General features: G+C 37.8%; 1 protein-coding gene across 1 annotated transcript; it reads right to left on the bottom strand.

The window, feature by feature from the left end:
- Positions 1-349: 349 nt before the first annotated feature.
- On the bottom strand, positions 350-20,764 carry grk5 (G protein-coupled receptor kinase 5). Its single transcript, XM_072658339.1, has 16 exons — positions 20,713-20,764; positions 15,903-15,998; positions 15,589-15,701; positions 14,399-14,476; positions 14,112-14,212; positions 13,918-14,010; positions 13,293-13,356; positions 12,900-13,040; positions 11,002-11,192; positions 9,737-9,774; positions 7,462-7,551; positions 6,022-6,230; positions 3,886-4,023; positions 1,856-1,993; positions 701-874; positions 350-445 (listed from the first exon to the last, which is right to left on the bottom strand). Exons 1-16 carry the CDS (start codon positions 20,762-20,764, stop codon positions 350-352), a joined length of 1,812 nt encoding a protein of 603 aa, XP_072514440.1.
- Between the last annotated feature and the right edge of the window lie 1,821 nt (positions 20,765-22,585).

The raw sequence follows: 22,585 nt of genomic DNA, 5'->3' as shown, positions 1-22,585 counted from the left end.
ATGGAAATTGATTGTTTTTTTTTTATTTACAGTTACATATGATATCTTTTATAACTTCAAAAACAACAGATTTATAAACACATCTATCAGCTTCAGTAACGTTTAATAGAGGAAAAGGCAAAATATACAAAAGGGTTTCACAGATGTTCAGTCACATATATACACACATATAAAAACAAAAGTAAAAATAAGCTTAAAATAAGAGAAATTCAAGTTGCATCATGCTCCTGCACTATGTGACAAAGATCCATATTTGTTAGCACCTGCAGGGAATTTCAGCTTCTTTGAATTTAGCACAACATTAGAACAGTGCTTTCAGCTTCACAAGTGTTATTAATGTGGGAACTATTTACAAGCTATCAGAAGAGTCTATCAGTCTGGCTCTGGCGTCTTCTGTATGGACTCTTGATGAACGACTCCTCGGCTCTGTAGACTCGTCACGATGCTGAAAAACAGAAACGACACGTTCAGTGGATGCACTTTCCTGCCTTGTACGTGTCAGGAATCGTTCGGGTAGCCCTCCTCCTGGAGACGACCTTTGCTATAGAGTTCACCTCCAACCCACAATAGAACACCTCATTCAGCCAATCAAATAGATCTGGTGCGGTTGATTAGGGTTTAGCTAAAATCTGCTGAAACAGGAGCACGATCGGTGGATTGGTGGTGGACTGGAAGTGTGTTGCTTTAAAACGTCACTTACGCTTTTTCGGAAGATTTTAGCGATCAGCCTGTGGCGAGAAGACTGAGTAGGCTGTGGGGTCTTTTGACGGGGTTCAAGGCTTTGTCGGATTTGAATGGTCCGGTCGAGGTCAGGTGTCCTCGAGCCTCTGGGGCCGAATACATTCAGCTCCTTAAAGCACTCGCTCTCGATCATCTGCATGAGCAAGAAGAGAATGTGTACTGTGGTTTATAATCAGTGGCGGGACTAGGATTGGGCCTAGAGGACTAGGAGCACCCACCTTAAACTACAGGAAATCAATTAATTCAAATCTCTGTTTACCCAGTAACCACAACTATGAGGTGTTGGCTAATGCTGCGTTCCATTTACCTCAACAGTCAGATGTTGGAGCTGGGAATGACATCACACTGGTTTCCAAAAACCAGTTAGCTAAAGACAACTGCTTTGACAATCCTTTACCAGTGTTTTATGGTGACTCTAACCACAATAGGGCCCTCAACAGGGTTAGCACTGTTAGTGATACCTGTTGATAACGGCGCATAATTCTGTGTTTTGCATTCAAGCATCATGTAAACATTAATTTAATGAGACACAAATAGACAGAAATGCTAATAAACAGTGTAATACTACCGTTACTATTAACAGTACAGTGTAGCCATCTTGGATTTTGAACTGGATTTTGGAAATCTGACTTGTGGAGGTGTTCTAGTAGAAATTTCCTACTTGGATCTTGGAAAACCCCACGTTCAAATGGAACGCAGCATGTGTGTTCCTCCTTCCTGAGTCTATCGCACAATGCTCCCAGCTCTGGGGGGAGTGAAGGGTAATATTTGCTTCATCCGAGTGACATGAGGCCCTTCATCTACTTCGGGCTGCTTAACACAGTTTAACGGATGCCTGCACTGTTTAGCACTGTGCTGAGTGATAGGGGGAGTGAGGCTAGTTATGCTTAATGAATGGCTGTGGCATCGATAATAATGCGCTTAGACAGTTACACCACCCATTCTACAATGCTGGAACAATGCTTAGCAAACGCCTCAGTTATAATTGTACTTTGGGTATGCCCATGAATTTATTGTGCCCATCCAAAATGACAATCCTGGAACTGCTACTATATTATGAATGGGTCTATAAGTGTTTATTAAGGCACACTATTATTCTATTCTATTCACACACCTCGTTCTGCCATGGGATGGCCATGCTTCCTGTGTTAAACTTAGTGTAGAAGTCCACATCTATTTCGTCCAGGTTTACTCCCTTGACCGTGGAGAACTGCTCGATATCCAGAACATCTTGGCAGTACACAGCTCTCGGCTAGCAGAGGAATACAGAACAAGTCAGTGACTGCAAGAGCTTGAGAGCATGATAGCAGTGACCAAAATCTTCACGTTTTTCAGTATTATCACAGGATTGTGATATCTGTTTAAAACAAGTGCTAATACACATTCAGATCACTGCACACATTCAAGCTTTATATCGACACATTTCATTACACCTCTCCTTTGGCTTAGTTGCACCAAAACAGCAATTAAAATAACCTTAATAATGAATCACTAATTAACCAAAACAGATATTGGATGATTACCTGGATCGGGCATACGCTACTTTAATCCCAATCCAGTTCCTATTCTTTGTTTCAACCACAGTGTACAGGGCGCCATCTGGTGTCCTCAAGGCACCATTAATGGACATTACTGCCCAGCAGATGTTCTCAGAAGATATTATAAGATAAGTCTCTTAAAATGGGTCCCCCCTTGTGAGTCCTCTCAAGGTTCCTCTCAAGGTTTTTGAGGGAGCTCTGAAGGTGCTGGGATGGTCTATTGTAAAAGCCTCATAGAAGCTCACCTGACTAGTAAATGTAACCATGCACTTAACCCTAACCCTGAGGCTAAACTTAACCATACCATTTTAGGGTTAATTCATATTCAGATGATGCTACAAGGTATCTATAATGGACCATCCAAGTAAAGTGATACCAAGTACATTTCTGTACATCACTGAAATTACACATTCAACAGAAAATTTCTATTCTATGCAACTGAAAAAAAAACTGTTAGCAGAGTAAGCACTAAAAAAATTAAATTAGATTAGTTGAATGTAGCATAAACTGCATGACAATTTGTTGATCTCTTGACCTATTACTGGATTCCTGTAAAGCTACTTTGTGACAACATCAGTTATAAAACGCATTATACTTTTTATTAACTAAATTTGAATGGAATTGAATTGAATCTAAACTGTGTGGATTGGATTGGTATCGGCTGATACTCAGCATTAAGAAAGGCCCTATTTTAGCAATCTTTAGGCGAGCTGTCAACCGTGCACCATTGGAATATCAATCCACCAAAGTCAGACCACACCTGGCTCTTAACGAGAATGGCAAGAGACAAGCTGATTGCGCACAGTTTGATTTAGGGCGTATCAGTGTGTCTCTGCTATCGTAACAACGGAAAAAGTATGCCTTGCGTGGCTCGAAATGCAGTCTCTTAATTAATTATGCCATGGGTATATCATGGGTGTTTTGGGTGTAACATGCAATAAAACTAACAGCGTGTCACTTGCCTTCCTTTAAGAGCCAGATGCGGTCAGACTTTGGTGGATTGCTATATCAATGGCGTAGTTGGGCGCGTTGGGCATGCGCCTGTGTTGACAATTCACCGCCAACATATAGAGATATATTTAGAAGCATTGCTGCTATTTAAACAATGCAGATGAAAGGCGTGAAAATAGACTGTTGGCGAGGTGTAAGATAGCAATGAGCTTTGTGGCCCACCTTGCACGGGGTATAGAATCAGGTCCTCAGATTCGATTAGGGGGCTAAATAACTTGATCGGGACATCCCTAAGGCAGTTGTAATTTTTTACATCAAATTTAAGAAAAAATGTCATAGTAAAAAAAAAACACACCGTCATATGCAAAAAAGGTTTACTGTTTATCCAATCAGAACAGTGGGATTTAAAAAAAACAAACAGAGTACAACACTGCTGTCTAGTGGTCGGGTTTAAACACAACACAAAATGAACCACTGTCTGCCACCCATCTTTGCATATAGACTATTATTAAAAATCAATACTGTGTTATACAATACTGTGAAACTGTACAACTATACAGTGGACCTGTGAGGTAGGTGGAGCTCAGTGATCAGAAATACAACATAGGCATTTGTAAATGTGCAAGTTATGGTTTATTTTCTATTTCAAACTCACATCTGGAACAAAAGGGGGGTCCAGCATTCCTGCCTCCAGCCTCCTGAAGTTAATGTCCTTGAAGAACGCATGGGCTTTAACAGCTGCTGCGCCGTCAAGGTTAGATCCCAGTCTCTCTTTTGGATTCTTGGTCAAGAGCTGATTGAAAAATAACAGTGATCAGTTATGTAGTCATATGTAGTGTAGTGATCAGACTGTAGTCATAATTGATTATCTCATGTAATGAATGAATTCATGTTTGGGAACAAACTGAAGCAGGGTAAAAAAGGCATGTCTTGTTCATCTTGTCATATTCCAATACATTTCTTATTCCATAAAAATAATAACATTTATTTTATGAACCATGAGTTTCACACCTAGATTATTTCACTCTCTTTGTAACTCTTTACTACAGAGCTACCCAGGCTATAGTACAAGTTTCAGGTTTCAGGTTTATTTGTCATTTGCACAACATGTCAGGACATTTATACATTGAAATGCTTGTGGTGAGGCTCAGGTTGATGCTCTACAGGAGGACAAAAACTATATACATACTAAACATATTCAAATAAAGTTTGAAAATTATATTAAATAAGTACAAAATATACACAAAATACAGAACATACAAAGACAGGAGGGATCTGTAGAAATTCTTTGATATGTACATTTATGAGACAGGTATAGTCTGAAGCCTCCACACTGGGGGGTTAGTTGTGTTCTGACACTGTTGTGCATTGTTTTTATGTGCAGTGTTAGAAGATGCTGGAAACAACTACTTTATACTGTATACTTTCTGTATACAGTCTACTACATACATACATCCTATCCAGATGCTCTCTCACTCTCCTTTCTCTGTACTGCACTTTATTTATCTGATAGTGTCTCAGAACAATCTGTACTACCGTCTCAACCAGTGACTCCTCTGTTCTCCATATTTATATCCATTTAATCCAGTCTGCACTGTTCTTTACTGCTGCACTTAGCACTTTACTTTAAATATACAACTCAGCACATGTTAAGTTTACAGGTGTGTCTGTGCGTGTATGTCACTGTGTGTGTGTGTGTGTGTTTGTGTGAAGGTTGGGTGTGTTTGTTACTTCTGTAATGTCAGTTATCGTGCACTGTGAGCTACTGTAACCAAAAACAAATTCCTTGGCCAATAAAGTCCGATTCTGATTCTGATTCTGATTCTGAAACAAACGTTTACGTAGCAGGGTTATGCAGACTGCTTGTAGAAAATATCAGTAAAGTTGAATACTTTTTAAAAATTATTTGGCAAAATCAAGAACTGTGTTGATTTCTGATCATTTCAGAGGTAAATATGACTTTATTAATGGAAACAATGTACGTTAATCTGGATGTCATTCACACTGCACAGCATTTGAGTGAACCATTGTATAACTGTGAAATTCAGAATGTCAGTTCTAGGAGATTACTGCTACTAAGTGCTCATTAGTTGGCAAATGTGTTGTTTTACTAGCAGAATAAAGAATGCATGTCCAAAGAACACAGTGATTCAGTCTTATAACTGGAGATAAAAAGCTTTACAGCATTTTATGCTATCCTGTCTAGTGAAACAAGCAGATTTACATTTTGTAATGGTTAAATGTGTCTTGATTCTAGACTCTCTCACAAGCATCATCTAGTGTCTGGTCACCTATTCAATATTCCACTGACCATCAAACTTGGCATGATGTCAGAAAGCCATTTTTTGCCTTATGAAACTAACAGTACGTAAAGACTTCACTTTTAATCCTGTTCAACGATTTACCTCACCTTCTCCTACAATCAGAGACACATGTGAGGCTGTTGTAAGGTAAAAATGTAAGAACCTAATTTTATAAGAATATAAAATTTTTACTAAAATAAAAATATTTGAAATCTTATGGGGAAAAAGCAGAATTCCTAAGATGATTTTTGAATAACAACAATTTATCAACATTTGTCTTAGCAAAACTAATAACATCATAAGAGTATATTAAATAAACTATATAATGGGGGGGGTAGTTTAATTAATTAATTACTTAGTTTAATTGATGTGGAATAAATTCATAAATTCACAGATCCATTATCAGGCAGAACTCAGACAACAAACCAATATAAAACTATATAGACATTAACAGGTTAATACTCTGACTGGCTGGCTGTGCTGCTTACCGCCCGGCAGATGGCTTTAGTGGCCATGTCGAACTTTTCATTGTAGCGCACATCTGACTCCAGCACTCTCATCTCCAACTCCTTCCTGTGAAGGCGCTCGGTGCGATCACGGAATGGTGCACTTGCGGCAGTCATCTCATAGATAATACACCCAAGTCCCCACCAGTCTGCGCTATAACTGTAGTACTCATTTTTGAGTACCTCTGGGGCTAGAAATGGAGAGATAAGACATTTACAGTTCAGTTAGAAATTCTGATGTTCCTAATGTTAAAATGAGACAGTTCTTATTCTAATGTTCCAGTGGATTAATGCCATTTTTTTAAAGTCAGTGGGTTTCAAATATGCCTGGCTGTCAAATACAAATACTTTTCTTTTTGTGTGAAAATGGACTAAATGGACTAATAGAAATACTTTGGAGGTTTTTGCAAAACAATGATAACATGGAAGTCCCTTACTTGAGGTGATCTGCACAGTTGTGTGTTTTCTTATGCTACCTAAAAAATAATCCTGAATGACCTCAACACAAGGTAATTATTCATATGAACTGGCCAAACATTTATTATAAACATTTATCAACTACAAAGTCTTAGCAACCTTTAAATGCAGGGAAATGGAGATGGAAATGATCTTATCTGTAGGGGCACTGTTATTAGCTTACATAGAGAAAATCTACATCTACCTATGTGGACTCTCTAGTGGTGTCCCACAAGGCTCTGTGCTGGGTCCCCTTCTCTTTTCTCTTTACACTTCCTATTCTGGCAGTGTAATATATATTATAATATTTTTTCCCCCACAACTGTTTACTCAGATACCTGGTTATATCTTAACTAGCTTGGCTGATCTCTTCTGTGCGCATGTACATTCCTGCAACTACATGTTCCTCTCTGTGATCTTGACATCTCCTACAAGAACTTCCTATGTCTTTCAGCCTGAAGAGGCACAAAGCCTTGGTGTAATTCTGGATGACCAGTTATTATTCATAGCTCATGTAAACTTGGCTTGGTCATGCCGGTTTCTCCTCCACACTGTCTGGAAGATTTGACCTATACTCTCTATGGAGGCCATCCAGTGTTGTCAAGTCTTTTGAGTCATCTTAAGAAATAAATGTTGGAGTTTTCATCTGGCTGGTCTTCCAATGCGTGCAATCAAATCCTCAATCTTTTTAATCTTTCTGTGGCCTCCCATATTTAAAACCCCACATCCTACATCTACATCTTCATCTACATCAACTTATATCAACAGTCAAAGCTTGTTCCATAATGCTCAGCTTGAATCTCCAACCATGAAAAATAAGCATCAAGACTCTTCCCTGTCTTGGTATCCCAGGTGGTGGAACAAACTTCCAATAGATTTCCAATGAAAAGTTGGAATTGGAAAACCCTGCACACCCTTTAAGATAAGGGTGTGCTTCGACCTGAAAAGAGCAACATTTTGACATACCCATGTATCCTGATGTTCCCACTTTGCCGCGAACAAGCTGTCCTTCAGCCAAGCTGACTGCTAGTCCCAGGTCAGAGATCCTTATGTGCCCTGTGAGCAAACAAATTCTATATTAAATGAACTATATTGGCCCTTTTTTCCAACCTTGGCAACGTTTTATTTTATAGTTTCAGATAGATAGATCTGACAGTTGCCCTTTATTTGGTATCAACAAATAATAATGAATGACTTCCATTGAAAGTTAAGGTTTTTAACTTCTCCTATAAAATTGCCATTTTGTGACAGCAATGTTATCCTTTAATTGTTCTTTTCTGATGAAACTCACTGGATTTTCAACAGTGTAAATTTTAGGTCTATTAAAGTTTAGGTTTACATCGATTAGGTTTAGATCTAGAATTAGATTAAATAGTCTATTACATTCAGTTTAGAGTTTTGTTGCATGTAATAGATATTTAACAGAACATTAGTCAAAGACAAGGTGAGTGACAACAAAGGATCTCTGCAAAAGACTCAAGATCCTGTTTCCTTGTTGGTTGTGTAACAGGAAAGCTTAGTCAGCTTCATTACATTATGAAGAACATTTTCCCATTTAACATGCATAATTATTCAACGCCCAAAATGACGTGAGTGCTCTTGAGCCTTGAGCTTTTTACAGTAAGTGTGAGCCTGTTCCTTGTGTCAGGATTACAAATTAAACTCATGATTCCAAAGAATATCCAAGTTCTTTAACTATTTTCAAAAGAACTTCTAGGAACTGTGATTAAGAGGCATTGTACACTTCACTTCCTGTCGCTTTCTTTAGAAGTACCCTGATTTTCTCTAAAACTAAATCTACCCAAATTATTATTACAAAGCAATATTTTTTCCAAATGCAGTACAATATTTTTTTTTCAAATAATTTCAAATATGTAAATGTCCAGTCTTACCTGAACACTCATAATGATCACACTCACAGATCAAACATTGGTTTGAAATATCAGTGAAATCTTTCTGATGTTAAGTCTGATGCTTAGCAAATATCTGTCAATTCTAATATTCTGATTTTGTCACACAGCCCTATTTCTACAATCCTGTTTCCAAAACTGTTGTGAGACTACATAAAATGTAAATAAAAAAAAACATGTAAATCATGTAAACCCTATGTTTATTTACAATTAGCACAAACACATCAGACATATCAGATATTGAAATGTATTGTTTTTGAAAAAAAAAAATATATATGCCCATTTTTTATTTAAAGCCAGTCAGGGCCAACCAATGAAAAAATATATAATTATAAATATTAATTTTATTTATATGTTCCATTTCCTTGTCTGTGGCACAGAAAGAAAGCTAAGGAGTAGTGATAAACATGCTCTTGTTCCAATTTTTTGGTAGAATGTTACTAGCCTGAAAAACAATAAAAAAGTTTAACATTGCAATTTCTCTTTGTGATATTTTCTGTTAAATTTCATTGCATCCTGCGTTTATTGACAAAACAAGGTTTTGTGTTGTTTCTATTTATGTTTCTCACTTTAGAAAAATGCATTTTACAAAAAAAAGCTTTTAATTGTTTGGAGAAAACTAATTGCTATTCTACCTGTGAGAAATGCTCTTTATTTCTTAAAGCATTTGTATTTTTTAATTATACACTGTTGTCCATTTCACATTTCCTTGTTTGCTGCAAGAAATAAAGCTTGGAAATAGTAGTAAACATGACCCTGTCCCAACTTTTCAGAAAAGTGTTATTGACATTAAACTCAAAATGAGCTAATATTTTTTTTTGAATTTCGTGTTTATGGACGGTTCAGGGCAAGAAAGAATGATGCAAGCACTCTCACGGTTTTCTCTTCTTTTTCTCTTCTCATGGTTAGGTGTGCTTAAGTCTTGTGAATCAAGTCAAACCAAACTGGTCTTGTAAAACTAAAGCATGAGGAAATCTGTTGGAGAAAACCAGTTCGCACCAAGCTACAGCAATGTTATTCTTCAAACAGCCAGTGCTCATTATAAATAAAACGTGATAGGACACCTGACAGTCCTTGTGTCTGATTATGACGGTTGACATGGTATGCAATGAGTGAAACTTCCTGGAAAGTAACTGAATATACACTGGGTGGTAAAAATAGAAATGAAACTGCTTAGGTTTATTACTTGTGCTGAACCATAATTGCCATGCAATCATTTAATTATATGCAAGCTATCCTGCGGAATGTAGTTGTATGTGAGATTAGGGTGGGTAAAACATAATGTAATGAAATTGATTGTAAAATATGTCTTTGTGAATAGATCAACTCACCATAATCATCCAGAAGAATGTTTTCTGGCTTTAAATCCCTGAAATAAAATAAAAAAGTGAAATATAGCTTATAGCAGAGAAAAAAGAAACATACCTCCAGAAAAGTCGTTAGTTGAACGTACATTTTTTTTTACTGGCTTCAAGATTTGCTACAGATTTGCTGACTGAAAGATTATATTTCATTAAATGAATTTGTTGAAAAATGTATGTTCCAAGTAGAAGTAATTTAAAGAACTTACATTAACATAAACATTAGTTAATATATTTTAAGAAAGTAATGTCATAATTTCAACATGGCTGGAACTTGAATGTATTTGGAAAAGTGATCAATTAAAAGTGTAAAATTAGTTTAATTTCACTGAGCTGAGCTGACTGCTCTGGGCAGCATCAGAGAGACTGACATTTCTGCAATTTATGACAAAAAGTGGTTTTGCTATGGCATCGCTCCATTGGAAGAACCATTAGAAGAACCAAACAACTACCAAACAAACTTGCTTAGACTAGACTTTATAGCACTTTTTTTTTAATGTAGGGTACATTACTTTGGATAAGGTTTTTATGACTGCCAAATGTGTCAGGCGTTTCGTCATGTGTCTGTAAAAGCTATTGTAACTTTTTTCGTCTAATCTTTTTAAAGGTTGGGACAAAGATGATGTGGCTAAGAGGAAGCAAAAATTTGAAGAAATTAAACAATTTCATTATCGAGCAGTTCTACTGCTCAAAAAACAACCCATTACATGGGTAAAAATAGCCATGTATTTAGATAATTCAATGTTGGCTTATTTATCTTACCCAGCGTTTGCTCTGTTATATAGAAACTGAAATTGTGTGTGGTACAGTCTTATGGAAATGACCCAAATGGGTCTCTGTCCACTGTTTAGCTTGTTTAGCAATGTCATTCCTGCATTACATTAAAATACCTCTTTTCCTTTTTTGCCACTGTTGGGCCCTTGAGCAAGGCCCTTTACCCTCTCTGCTCCCCGGGCGCTGGAGTTGGCTGCCCACCACTCTGGGTGTGTGTGTACTCACTGCCCCTGGTTCACTAGTGTGTGTGTGTTCACTACCACAGATCGGTTAAATGCGGAGGACAAATTTCGCTGTACAGTGTACAGTGACAAATGCGTGCACCTTTACCTTTACTGTTACCTTTTATCTTTCACCTAAATGGAGAAAAAACTCCCAATTTAGTCATCACCAATTCTCATCTGCTAGCTGGTTTTTATGAGGCATGTTTTAGGACTGATTAGACAGTAAGGTTATGTTACCTGTAAAGAATGGAATTTTGGTGAAGGTGGTCCAGGCCACAGAGGATTTCAGCAGCGTAGAACTGGACTCTTGGTTTGCTAAATCCTTGGCTGCCCATGTTATATATGTGAAATTTCAGGTCTCCGCCGTTCATTAGCGTCAGCACCAGGCAAAGGGCATCTTTGGTCTCGTAGGCATAGGCTAAACTGACCTATTGCAGACAGACATGAGCCTTTTTTACATTCAAGCAAGAGACTGTAAAAAAACACAGGTAAATGTGTAGGTGTAGGAGTAATGATCTATCCATGAGCCATTGAGAAACTTGAGGTTAAATACATGGTGTAGACTGATGGTTCTCAAATCAGTCATCAAGGGTTTTGCTCTAACCATTTGTGCAGGTAGTCAGGATCAAGCAAAAATGTAGACTGTCCAGGGAGCCGGTTTGAGAACTACCGGTGTAGACATGACTGTTGTACAGTGTATCAAAAGACCAACCAATGAATATTAAAAACTACAGTAATTACTACACAGCAAATAATGCAATACTCTTTATTTAGCCTAAAATTAATATTCATATTATTTTGACAGTGTAACTTCAAGTTATATGCACGTGTTCAGACTCCCTTGGTCAAATTACATATTTTGTTTTGTGTATTTGTTTTTTTTTTAAATAAAAAGAAAGAAAAAATCTCTACAACAGGCTACTTAAAATATCACTTTTCTGAAAATGCTAATGCACAGGTCATTTATATTTTATTACATTACAAAAAAATATATAGTAATTACAGCAGGTAGAAATGTTTGGAGGTCCTACTAAATCCATACTTAAGACCACCTTTTTATCTTAGGGTTTATCTTATTTTTTTATCTTCTTTCTTGTCTTTCTGTTCTTGTTTTAGGAATTTACACAGACACTTCCTTGCAGAATGCCTCTAGTTCTGCTGTATTTTTGGTCTGTCTTGTTGCACAGCATGTTTAAGATCTACCTGCAGATTTTCAGTGACGTTTCTCAAAGCAGTTTTATGGTGGAATTTGAGTTGTGTTTTGACATACTGACGCTTAAATCGGCAGCAGCTCTTCAGCTTCAGTTCCTCAAATAACTCTGTCATATTGGGCCTCCTTCACCTCTCTTTCTCTTTCTAAGAATTTTCTTAATTTTCTTGTTCTTGAGAAAAGGCCTAACAAAATGATAATGATGATGATGGATGCCATTGTGCTCAGGAATGAAGAAGAAAACATCCGTCTTTGTGAAAACTGTGTAAGTACTAGGTTTTTAGAAAACCGATCTTCTTAAGAGCAGTTGGTGAAAAAGGCCTATTGTTTTCAAAATTGTGGAATCCATTATTCCATCTACCCATGCAATGTTTGCCCTGACACTGGCTGTGACACAACCTCAAAAGATCTCATTGCTTGACAGTTGACAAGGTGTTTTCTGGCACAGGTGCTTCTCCTTTTTTCTTTAAACATGCCTTTGTTCATTGTGGCCAATTGTGGAGTTGCATTTTGCATCATCAGTCCTCAGCAATTGTCTTTACAGAATGCCTCTGGCTTATCTGCATGTTGTTTGGCAGACTTCAGAAAGCATCAGCTCCTCAGCGCCGCCACACCAGCTAACAGCTGATGAGAGTGTTGACTCAAGAGACTCTTTCGCTCTCTGGTCACTGATGGCAAAGTGGCATGGCTCGGGATTTGAACTTGTGACCCCCGGGCAATAATGAGCTACTTATTGTTATGTTAAAGACGCTAAATTAAAAAATGTCAAAAAAGTTGCACATGAAGCCATATGATGCCGTATGATAACCTCTTATTATAAAAAAGTCTTGGACTAATTTGGTATTGAGCATTGTGATACTATACACAGTCCATTCCTGTATCGTAACAGCCCTAACAGACGTGCCCTAGAAAGCAGAATTCTTACCACAAATCTGCTGTTGACCTTCTCAAGGATCTGTTTCTCATTGAGGGCCAGGTGTTCACCCCTGCGCTTTTTGACGCGCTTCTTCTCCAGTTTTTTACAGGCGTACATTTTCCCAGAGGCCCGGGCCTGGCATGCAAAAACCTGAGGCAAAAGAAGTAATGAATGCATTGGATTTAGTTTCATTATGCTAAAGTGGTGATACACTGAAGATGAAATATAGCTACTTAAAGATCCATTTATAAACCAGTATATAGTAAGGAATATTGCATAAAATTATATATATATATATATATATATATATATATATATATATATATATATATATATATATATATATAGGTGATATATGATCTGCATATGGAATTTAAGCTGTAAAGCTCAAAAGCTCCTTACCTCTCCAAACCCTCCCTTTCCCAAAACACGGTATTCTCGAAACATGTCCCTTGTAACAGGCTTTCTGGGGGCAGAAACATTACAATACACCTTATTTCACATATTTTTGCAATATGCATATGGACAAAAGTATTGGGACACCTGCTCACTCATGGCTTCTTCCAAAATCAAGGGTATTAAAAAAGAGTTTTTCCTGAATCAACTGTTCCTACTGTTCTGAGAAAGCTTTCTACTAGATTTTGAAGCATGGCTATGGGAATTTGACTGCATTCAGTGACAAGAGCATTAGTGAGGTCAGGATGTTAGATGATCACCACCACACCTCATCCCCAACTCACAGCTCAACCATCATTTCAGAGCTTTATAGCTTCATACGTTTTTAGCCCACGTCCTATTCTATTAGCAGTACTTCTCTGCAGGGACGTGACAAGCTCTGTTTCAGCAATGAGTGCAATGTAACAAAATAGCTGAATGAATTGATGTCCATTTGGGCACAGTAGTATATATATCCTTTTTTTTTGTATGAACATCTATGCTGGTCCTCAGTCTAAAAAATCCTCTGGCTGTAGCTTGTCAGGAAAGTATGAAACAATACCTGCAAGTGTAGGTAAGTAGAGCCACTCACCTTTCGACCATCTTCCACTGCAGGAAACGGTCAAAAAACATGCTTTTCTGATAATCTTTGAAGGGCGCTCCACTTAGAAAGTCATGGACTGTTCTGTAGCCGGAAAAGCCAAGAAGAGAAGAAGCTCAACCATGTGGTCAGCTGCAGTTTTAGCATACAGAAAACCTACTGAGGTAGAAATGTCTGATTCTCACTTTCGGAAGTGGCTGAAGTCTCCATTACAGACGTTGCGCTGGAGGTTCTCTATGTACATCTGCTGCAGGTTCTCTGGTATCTCCTGCACAAAATCAGGAGACTGAACACATACAGTACATGAGACTGCAGATTGAAGTACCCCAGCATCCCTACATCATTTTGTTACATGTTTATATGAGGTCAGTACAGGCCCAGTACTTATTCTTGTGCCAGCGCAGTAATAATATATTTAGAGAATTTTCACAGCATTTTCACAGCAAGTACGGATTCATATCTGCTTAGTTACCTTTGGGTTGAGGTACTTTTCGATAATCTCATTGCCACTGGTCTTCTGATTCTCGTCTTGAGTCAGTTCATGTTTTTCCTAATATCAAACAGAGGTAAAGAGCTTAGCAACAGCCCTACAGCAATTCCATTTTAATACCCTTCTTAATAGTGCTTTGAATCATGGTGATGGCAAAGATAAAGAACATAGGGCAACATTTCTCCTTTTACAAGACTTGTATCTTAATTTAAGATTAATCTTAAACAAAAAAAACATTAATATGACCTTAGACCCTGACCTCTTAACCATTTTAAAAACATTGCTAAATTGCAGACATTTCTATCTATGATTTATGTAGAGACACGTTTATACAAATTATTTAAAACTGTAGTGTTTATTTTACCCTCTAAACTGTTATTTAAAAAAAGGAATTAAATAACCCTCCGAATGTGACTTTTATTCTGTAAATATTTATTTTTGTTGTTTTTTCCCCCCTGAGTTTTCCGCCAATTACCCAACCCCTACATCTTCTCGCCATATCACTTGCAATGCTCCCACCTCTGGGAAGAAGGCAGCCAGCGCCTGTTTTTCCAAACTGCAGCCAATGCAACTGGGCAACCAATGTGGTTGGAGGATATTGCTGTGTACCAGATCTGAGGAAAGTGCCCTGTCCTCTAATGCATTGGCCAGCTACTGCCAGTGGCACTGGAGTGATGTGTGGAGAAAGTGGCATCTACCCAGCCTAGGGAAAGGGCAAAGCCAATTGTGCTCTCTCAGGCTCTGGCTGCCGATGGCTTGCAACATGACCGGGATTCTAACTAGTCATAGTGACAGCACCTTATTCCGTTTAACCACTCAGCAGCGTTTTTTTTAACTCAATATATAAGGTTCAATCTGTATGTATTTTTCTGGTGCATGCAGTGCACCAAGGAGCAGGAAACAAGAACTATAGATTACGGCTATTACTTATATATTGTTTAAGAATGATGTAAGATGATTAGCAAATTGTTTAATTAACACCCTGATGTTGCAGAGTTCTCAAAAATTCAAATATGTATCAAATCCGATACACATGGCTTTAAAAGGTTACTGAATTTAGTATATTCAGAATATCCTGCTTTATCCTTTTCAGCTTACCCATCATTTTGTTATTTTGTATGAATCCTATCTGTATGTCCAACTGCACAATACAATATATAAAAATAGAATACCATTGCATCCAGGAAGTTAACGCAGCGTTTGAGTTCCGGTCTTGTGTCGCAGTAGAGGTTAAACAGCACTTTCCCAATAGGTTGTTTTACACATAGGCTGTAATAGTCCCGTTCTGTAAGACAGAACGTTAACTTATTATGAGCACTGGAACTTTACTTTACTAAGTAGCTGCTAATATCCAGTGGCAAACCATAGTACTGAGCTGTACTATGTAACAATGATTCTACAATACATTGATTATTTAAACACAACAATCTAATCTGATCTAATATAGAAGGGCTGAAGTGACTGAAGCTTTTATCCAAGTCCTTACCAATGCTGTTCTCCAGCTCTGTACACTGATTAATGTGAGGAAAGCGCAGAAGTTCTCTCCATCTCCTACTTCTTCCTTTGTGTTTGCCACCGCAGCCTTCAGAGATAAGAGACAGGGTTATTACCAGGGAGGAGAATTTCAGTCCAATATCATTTTTGAAACTACATTTGAAAATGCATTATTATAAAAGTGAAATTTGACTTACACTTGCATGCTCACATGCACTGCAAATACATGTACTATTCACATCAAATATGAAATGTGTACAATATATACATAAAACCATATACATATACAAATACTGTCATCTAAAAATACTTTTGCACAGGTATTAGATTATAAAATATTTAAATAACAATCCACTCTTCCAAAGAATAACTAAGGCTAAGGCTGAAGGCTACTGCTCGTCTTACTTCCATTGGTTTGTAATTGGATCGTTTGTACAGACCCAGCAGTCGGCGGCTCTGGGAGAAAACTCAAAAGGCATGGGAATCTACAAATTTTAAGCATGATGCCAAGCATGCTAACTTACTGATCCATTACAAGACAACCTGACTATTTTGCGTTTGAACATGTACCTACATGTACTTCTCTGTCATTACCAGGTACAGTAAAATACATTGTAGGCCTTTACGTTTCATATTTCTCCTATTTCTCAGATGTCTCATATCGTTTGTAGTAACGTCCTATGATGAACTTTTTACCAGAAGACTGAAGTTCCATTCTCATCACCACTGGGATCAAACCCGTCTCTGTAGATTTCTCTAAACATTCTCAATTCCATTTTAGATCCCATTTCATTGTGGGAAATTTTGGGAATCTGTAGAATTTTTGTGTTGTTATTATGTGGTCAGTGGAGTTAAATACACTCATAAAAGAAGTGCACTGGGCAGTTGTTGGAGTGCGTTAAAAAACGGCTATGCAAAAGTATTTTTAGACAACAAGAGTATTTGTACGTTTTATGTATATGTGTGTATACATTTCATATTTAGAATAAATCTAAAAACATGTATTTGCAGTGTGTGTGAGCATGCAAGTGTAAGTGTACACCACCTTCTTTGTTTAGCTTCAATTTTCACTTTCTCTGTTTGGGCAGTTGGTGCTCAGTCCTCCTCAGTTTATCCTTTGTCTTATTTGAATTCTGATTGATGCTTTCCTTGGTTATAGAGTGTTCAAATGCACTTCGTAGATTGTTATCTTATCTTTTTTTAATGCAACTTACTGTTTTTAACAGTTTTATTATTTGTAAGCTTTAAGGAGTGTACGCACAGAAATAGATAGTTGTGCCTCCGAGACCTTTGCAATGCTTTGAAACGTTCTTGAAATTCTTAAAGGGGAAAAAAAATAAACAGACTAAAACTAATTTCCTTGGGCAAATTCCTAAAGTGGCGTAGTCGGCTCTACAGGCTTCCCAAAGCGCTGTGTGTTCATGTGTTGAAAGCGCTGCATCTGATACTCAAGAGGAAAAGAAAAAGGACAACAAACAATGGGCATTCTAAAAATAGATGTTCATCGAAATAAAGTGTCCATATAAGGACTTCCATCTGAAATGTGTGCCAGCCTTCATTATTATGTGTTGACAGTCGAGTGTACAAGCATCTCTGGTATCCTGTACCACACAAACAGAACCCGGGGTAAAAATAGATAGAGAGAGAACTTAGGACTAAAGAGGTGACATAGTTTTACTGTTCGGATGTGGGTATGTGTGTGTGAGTGAAAGCTACACCTTGAGAGGACACCTTCAACAAGAGAAATGGTTCGTTGTAAAGAAACATCTGGAGTGTCTGCAAAGCTAATCTAGACATTCTATGTATGATTGAAATGAACAGGGAACCTCTGTGTCATGTGTCTTCTATCATTTTTAGATGGGGACTACTGCGCTCTATGACACCCTGCTTGAATCTTTATTACGTCTCAATATAAACGTTTTTAAGATGTGTGTCTAACATCTGCCTGCACAAACCTTTACAACAGCTTATTTTATAATACAAAATTTACTTGATATTTGACTTAGTAGAGCTCCAATCAATAAGCTCAGCTCCAGGCTTTCCTTTTTGGGCTAAGAATCATATCATTAATCATAACTATTTAAATGTACAGTATATTAAATACATACTGCAAATCCTGTTGGCTTGTATCTCTCTGCCGTGAATGTAGTATTGAACTATCATAAAACAACGTCATCGCGCAGCATATTCACTTCAACTTTCATACTGTAGCTTTTTGTGATGTAACTTTTGGAGGTATTGACTTCTGGTAAACAACTATGACCTGGTCATATATCTCCGAGCATTTCACACCAACCCCTCTGAATGACTTTGTTCACATCTTAACTTTGAAGTTTGTTAAACTTTAGTTTTTGTTTATTAAATCAACAGGATTATTGATTGCTTTAACCCCTTAATAAAACTATAGACCGTCAGCAGGCTGAAAGTGTTATTACAAACTTCTATTAGCAAAGAATAGCCCCACCAGTTTGTACAGAAGACCCTGTAGTTACTGAGGAAAATGCCTTAGTGTGTAATAAGCCTTGCTGCGTTAAGGGGTTAATCTTCCTTTATTATCTCGTCTTAAAATAGAAACTAAAGCTGACTTTGTCTTCAGAGGTCAAAATTATCGTCATTCTGTTTGTTCCATGTGTAATTATTGTTATTAAATATTGTGTAATGTAATGTTTTATGTGTAATGCCTTTCCATTTTTAGATTTTGAAAAGCATATTTTCCAGAATCAGACAATGCAATACAGTGAAACGGTAACAAAATATAAACGTTTCTGAGATGTGTGTCTGACATCTGCCTGCTCAAACCTTCCTATTTCATAATAAAGACATTTTAGTCAAATTTGATATTAAAATTGGTAGAGCTCCTAAAGTCATAACTTTAAATGTACAGTAGTCCTAATTCTAATAATAATCGTAACAATAATAATAATTATTATTATTATTACTACTACTACTATTAGTAGTAGTAGTAGTAGTAATAATAATAATAATAATAATAATAATAATAATTCCTTATTTATTTATTTTTTCAGTTCTCACTCTTCCTACCACACACTCCAGCACTACCAGCACTGGGAGGGTGAAATAACTTCCTCCAAGTCACAATAAGCCAGCCAACTGCATCTCTTTTTTTCTGTTACATCAGCTAACAGATGCCTGCACTGGACAGCATCCCACCCAGTCAGAAAGAGCAAGGCCTATTACGTCTTTCGACCTCCACTCTGGAGCTCTACCCTCACTCATTACCTAATCATTCATGCAATTATCAAATCTGCGAAGTCGACGGCAGCTGACAAGTCTCGCTGACAAGGATCAACAGCTTCAGATAACGTTCATATCAACCATCAGAATGAGAAATCTCAAAAATGAAATCTCAGTGATCTGGAGCGTGGCATGATTGTTGGTGTCAGATTAGTCAGAGCTGATTTTAGTTTTATCAACATGACATATAAAAACTCAGAAGACATATTTAGACTCACTGGTGGTTTTGGATAGTAGATAAAGTGTCTATATTTGTTCCATTCTCCAACAATGTACAGAAATCTGACTCTGAACAAAGAGCCATTTCAAATCAAACCACTCAGAATGACTTCGTTTCCAGCTTAAGAACTGAATAATGCAGGGATTTTGAAAAACGATGGAATTCACTTTTAACCATAAAGCACAAGCTGGGAAAGCATGTGTAAGTGTTAAAATAACACTTAAAATTGTACAACCTGTTATGCAGTACACCTAGAGTAACCAGACAAGGCTTATTACACACTAACTACAGGGACTTCTGTACAAACTGGTGGGCCTATTCTTTGGTAACAGAAGACCGCTGGTTGTCCATAGGCTGTTTAAGCGGTTCAGTGCACCTGTCCATTAACAGTATGATGAAAACATTCCCCAGCACGTTCCTAACAACTTCACCATTCACATCTCAGGGTTCTAATTTTAGCCTTTGTGCAGATGGAGGCTGCGAGAGTGGTAGCTGCGAGAAAAGGAGTCCAACCTGTTTGTGACCTGAGGACATCCGAGTCGTACCTGTTTCATGACTCTTCAAGTGATGTGCCTCTGACGTGTTTTGTTTGTACATGGAGTGGAGAAAAAATGCAGAATGTGCTGTTTTGTATCTTTCCCCCCGCAGGCCAACATCGAAAGCTAGCGCTATTAATAGAAGTGCTTGTAGATGGTGACGCTCTGCGCCTTACACACAGGTTCTGTGTGTGGGACAAAGGTGCACATTTTGAACGGATGGATTTAATTTATCTAATTTAATCTACTAATAGTTCTTCAAAACGAAGTACAAGTGACTTCCATGTCACACACACACACACACACACACACACACACACATACACACCTGCATTCTGTAGGGCAGTTTAAAGCAGTGATATGGAACTGAACTCGAGGTGATATCAACCAGCCCTTCATTCCATTGGATAATTATATATGAAAGCCTATGATAATGATGGCCTCTTTCTTTATGGAAGGGCAAAGGCATAGAAGAAGCACTTTCAGTACCCTGCTTCCAACACACCTGATCCAGCTAATCGGCAAATTTCCAAGGCCTTCCTAAGTTAAAGGTGGTGTGCTAGAGCAGGAAACCACTCAAATGAGCAGCACAGAAGGTTCTCCAGCACTATGCTTGGGAACCATCGCCTTAAAGAACCTGTAAGTGCTTTCTTTAGAGAACCAAAAATGCTTCTACTATGGGAGTGTGACATATCCATGCATTTAGTTTTTCAATCCAATAAGCCAATTCTATGTTTTGCTCTATCCCAGTCTATCCCAGTAAAATCCCAGTCAGGTCAGATTCCACTTACCTTCTCTAGCCCTGATCAGAGCAGTGTTGGCTACCATAGACTCGATCTCCATCATAGTACTGTGGCATCAGTCAACAGAGCCAATAAATCTGGAATATCTTGTCTGGAGTTACGTCTATGTCCACGAGGCAACAGTTAAGGTGCTTTTACTTTCATATTCCTAAATAAAAAAAAGTCATCACACTGTTGCATGCATTCAGGGGCTGCTGAAGTGCCTCTCTTAAGAGTCCTTGTATTTGTTGACAGGAGCCACTACAACTGCTAGCTCAGCACTCAGCAGGTGTCCTTTTGCTCAGGTTTAAAACTCTCACAACTTTAAGGTGGAGGCTGTGGGAGGACCACAGATCGGACAGCGTAACTCTCACTTTACGTCACCAGAGCTTAGAGGTAGTAGAGCCTGTTATGCAGAAAGCAGGAGGAGGGAGCAGATCTGAAAATCTGGTTTACTGAGCAAGATGGCAGTCAGGTGTCGGCTTGTGGTAGCAGCATTGTTACGGCTATTATTTAGTATAATTCAACTATACTGCAGTGAGTATAATACAACTGTTATATTTACTGCTGATGATAAAAATTAAGTCAAAATATGAATTCAGTGGCATGCAAAAGTTTGGGTACTCCTGTATGAGGAGTAAAAGGCGAAATAAGCCCCAAACGGCATCGCATTAAAGCATTTAAGCAAGATTAGGGTATGCATGTTGTTTCATACAAATTCGTACAATGTTTCGTGAAAACAAAAACCAGCACCATGCAAAAGATTTGAGCTCTCTATGATCTTTGACAAAGGTCTCTGAGCTTAATTAGCTTGTCCGAGCTATAGCTTGTTTATAATCATTGATAGAAAATGAATAAATGCTCTGACTCCTCAAACCTTGTCCCAACAATCAACAGCCATAGACAGCCATCTAAGCAGCTGGTACTCAAGCACCCGGAACATTAAAATAACTGGGGCCCACAAAGGAAGAGAAGACTACAAGAAGATAGCAAAGTGTTCACAGGCAGCCGTTTCCTCAGTTCATAATGTAGTTAAGAAATGACAGTTGAGTTGAAGCTGACGTCTGTAGTTGAAGACTAAGAAGAGAAGATTGCTGGAAAGGCAGATTAATCACCGCTGTTTGACGTTAAAAGACCTTCAGAAAGATTTAGCAGACTCTGCAGTGGTGGTGCACTCTTCTACTGTGCAGCGACACCTGCACAGATCTGACCTGCATCATCACAAGATCTTGTGGACTGATGAATGTGAGCCAAGACAGTTTAACTGCAATGGACACAAATATGTCTGGATGAAAAAAGATGCAGAATGTCCTGATAAAGTATCAAAGAAATGTTATTTAACTTTAGTGCTTTTGAAAATCAGGTTATCTTATACTCTTTTGCCTGCCATCGCATAAATGTTTATAAATGTTTATAAATGTCTAATTAACATTCCAAATCAAGTTATTCAAAGTTCATTTAAATCAAGCATATAATCATAGGAGATTATTTGAACGGCAGGTTAATCATCTTTGTGGATCTGTGTCCTCTACTGCTGTGGCATATGATCTTTTGCAGACGACATGAACTCAGTCAACCAAGCTATGTGCAGAAATTCTTAAAAGATTTAATCTCCTGAATGAAACTCCATTGTCCTTTCACTTATCCAAAAGGTAGCCGGCCCATTGTCATCATGTCTTTATTAAATATGTGATGCACTACTGGCAGGTAGATGCCATTATTTCATGACATACATGACCTAGTGCACTACATAGTGACTTGGGAGACATTGGAGGTTCTTTTTTTTCTACCGAAGACACTCAGAACATCCCTATAAAAAAAAAAAACAAGAAAAAAAAAACACCCCAACATTTTTTAAAGTTTATTCTTATTAAGGTCAGTG

The sequence above is a fragment of the Salminus brasiliensis genome, chromosome 16, assembly GCF_030463535.1.
Source record: "Salminus brasiliensis chromosome 16, fSalBra1.hap2, whole genome shotgun sequence".
NCBI lineage: Eukaryota > Metazoa > Chordata > Actinopteri > Characiformes > Bryconidae > Salminus > Salminus brasiliensis.
This window is presented reverse-complemented; position numbering and strand designations above follow the sequence as displayed.

Excerpts from the sequence above, each read along its gene's own strand:
- grk5 (XM_072658339.1), bottom strand. The coding sequence starts at position 20,764 with ATGGAGATCGAGTCTATGGTAGCCAACACTGCTCTGATCAGGGCTAGA. Across the intron at positions 15,999-20,712 it reads TCTGATCAGGGCTAGAGAAG|GCTGCGGTGGCAAACACAAA; the intron begins GTAAGTGGAATC and ends TTATCTCTGAAG. Across the intron at positions 13,041-13,292 it reads GAAAGGGAGGGTTTGGAGAG|GTTTTTGCATGCCAGGCCCG; the intron begins GTAAGGAGCTTT and ends CTTTTGCCTCAG.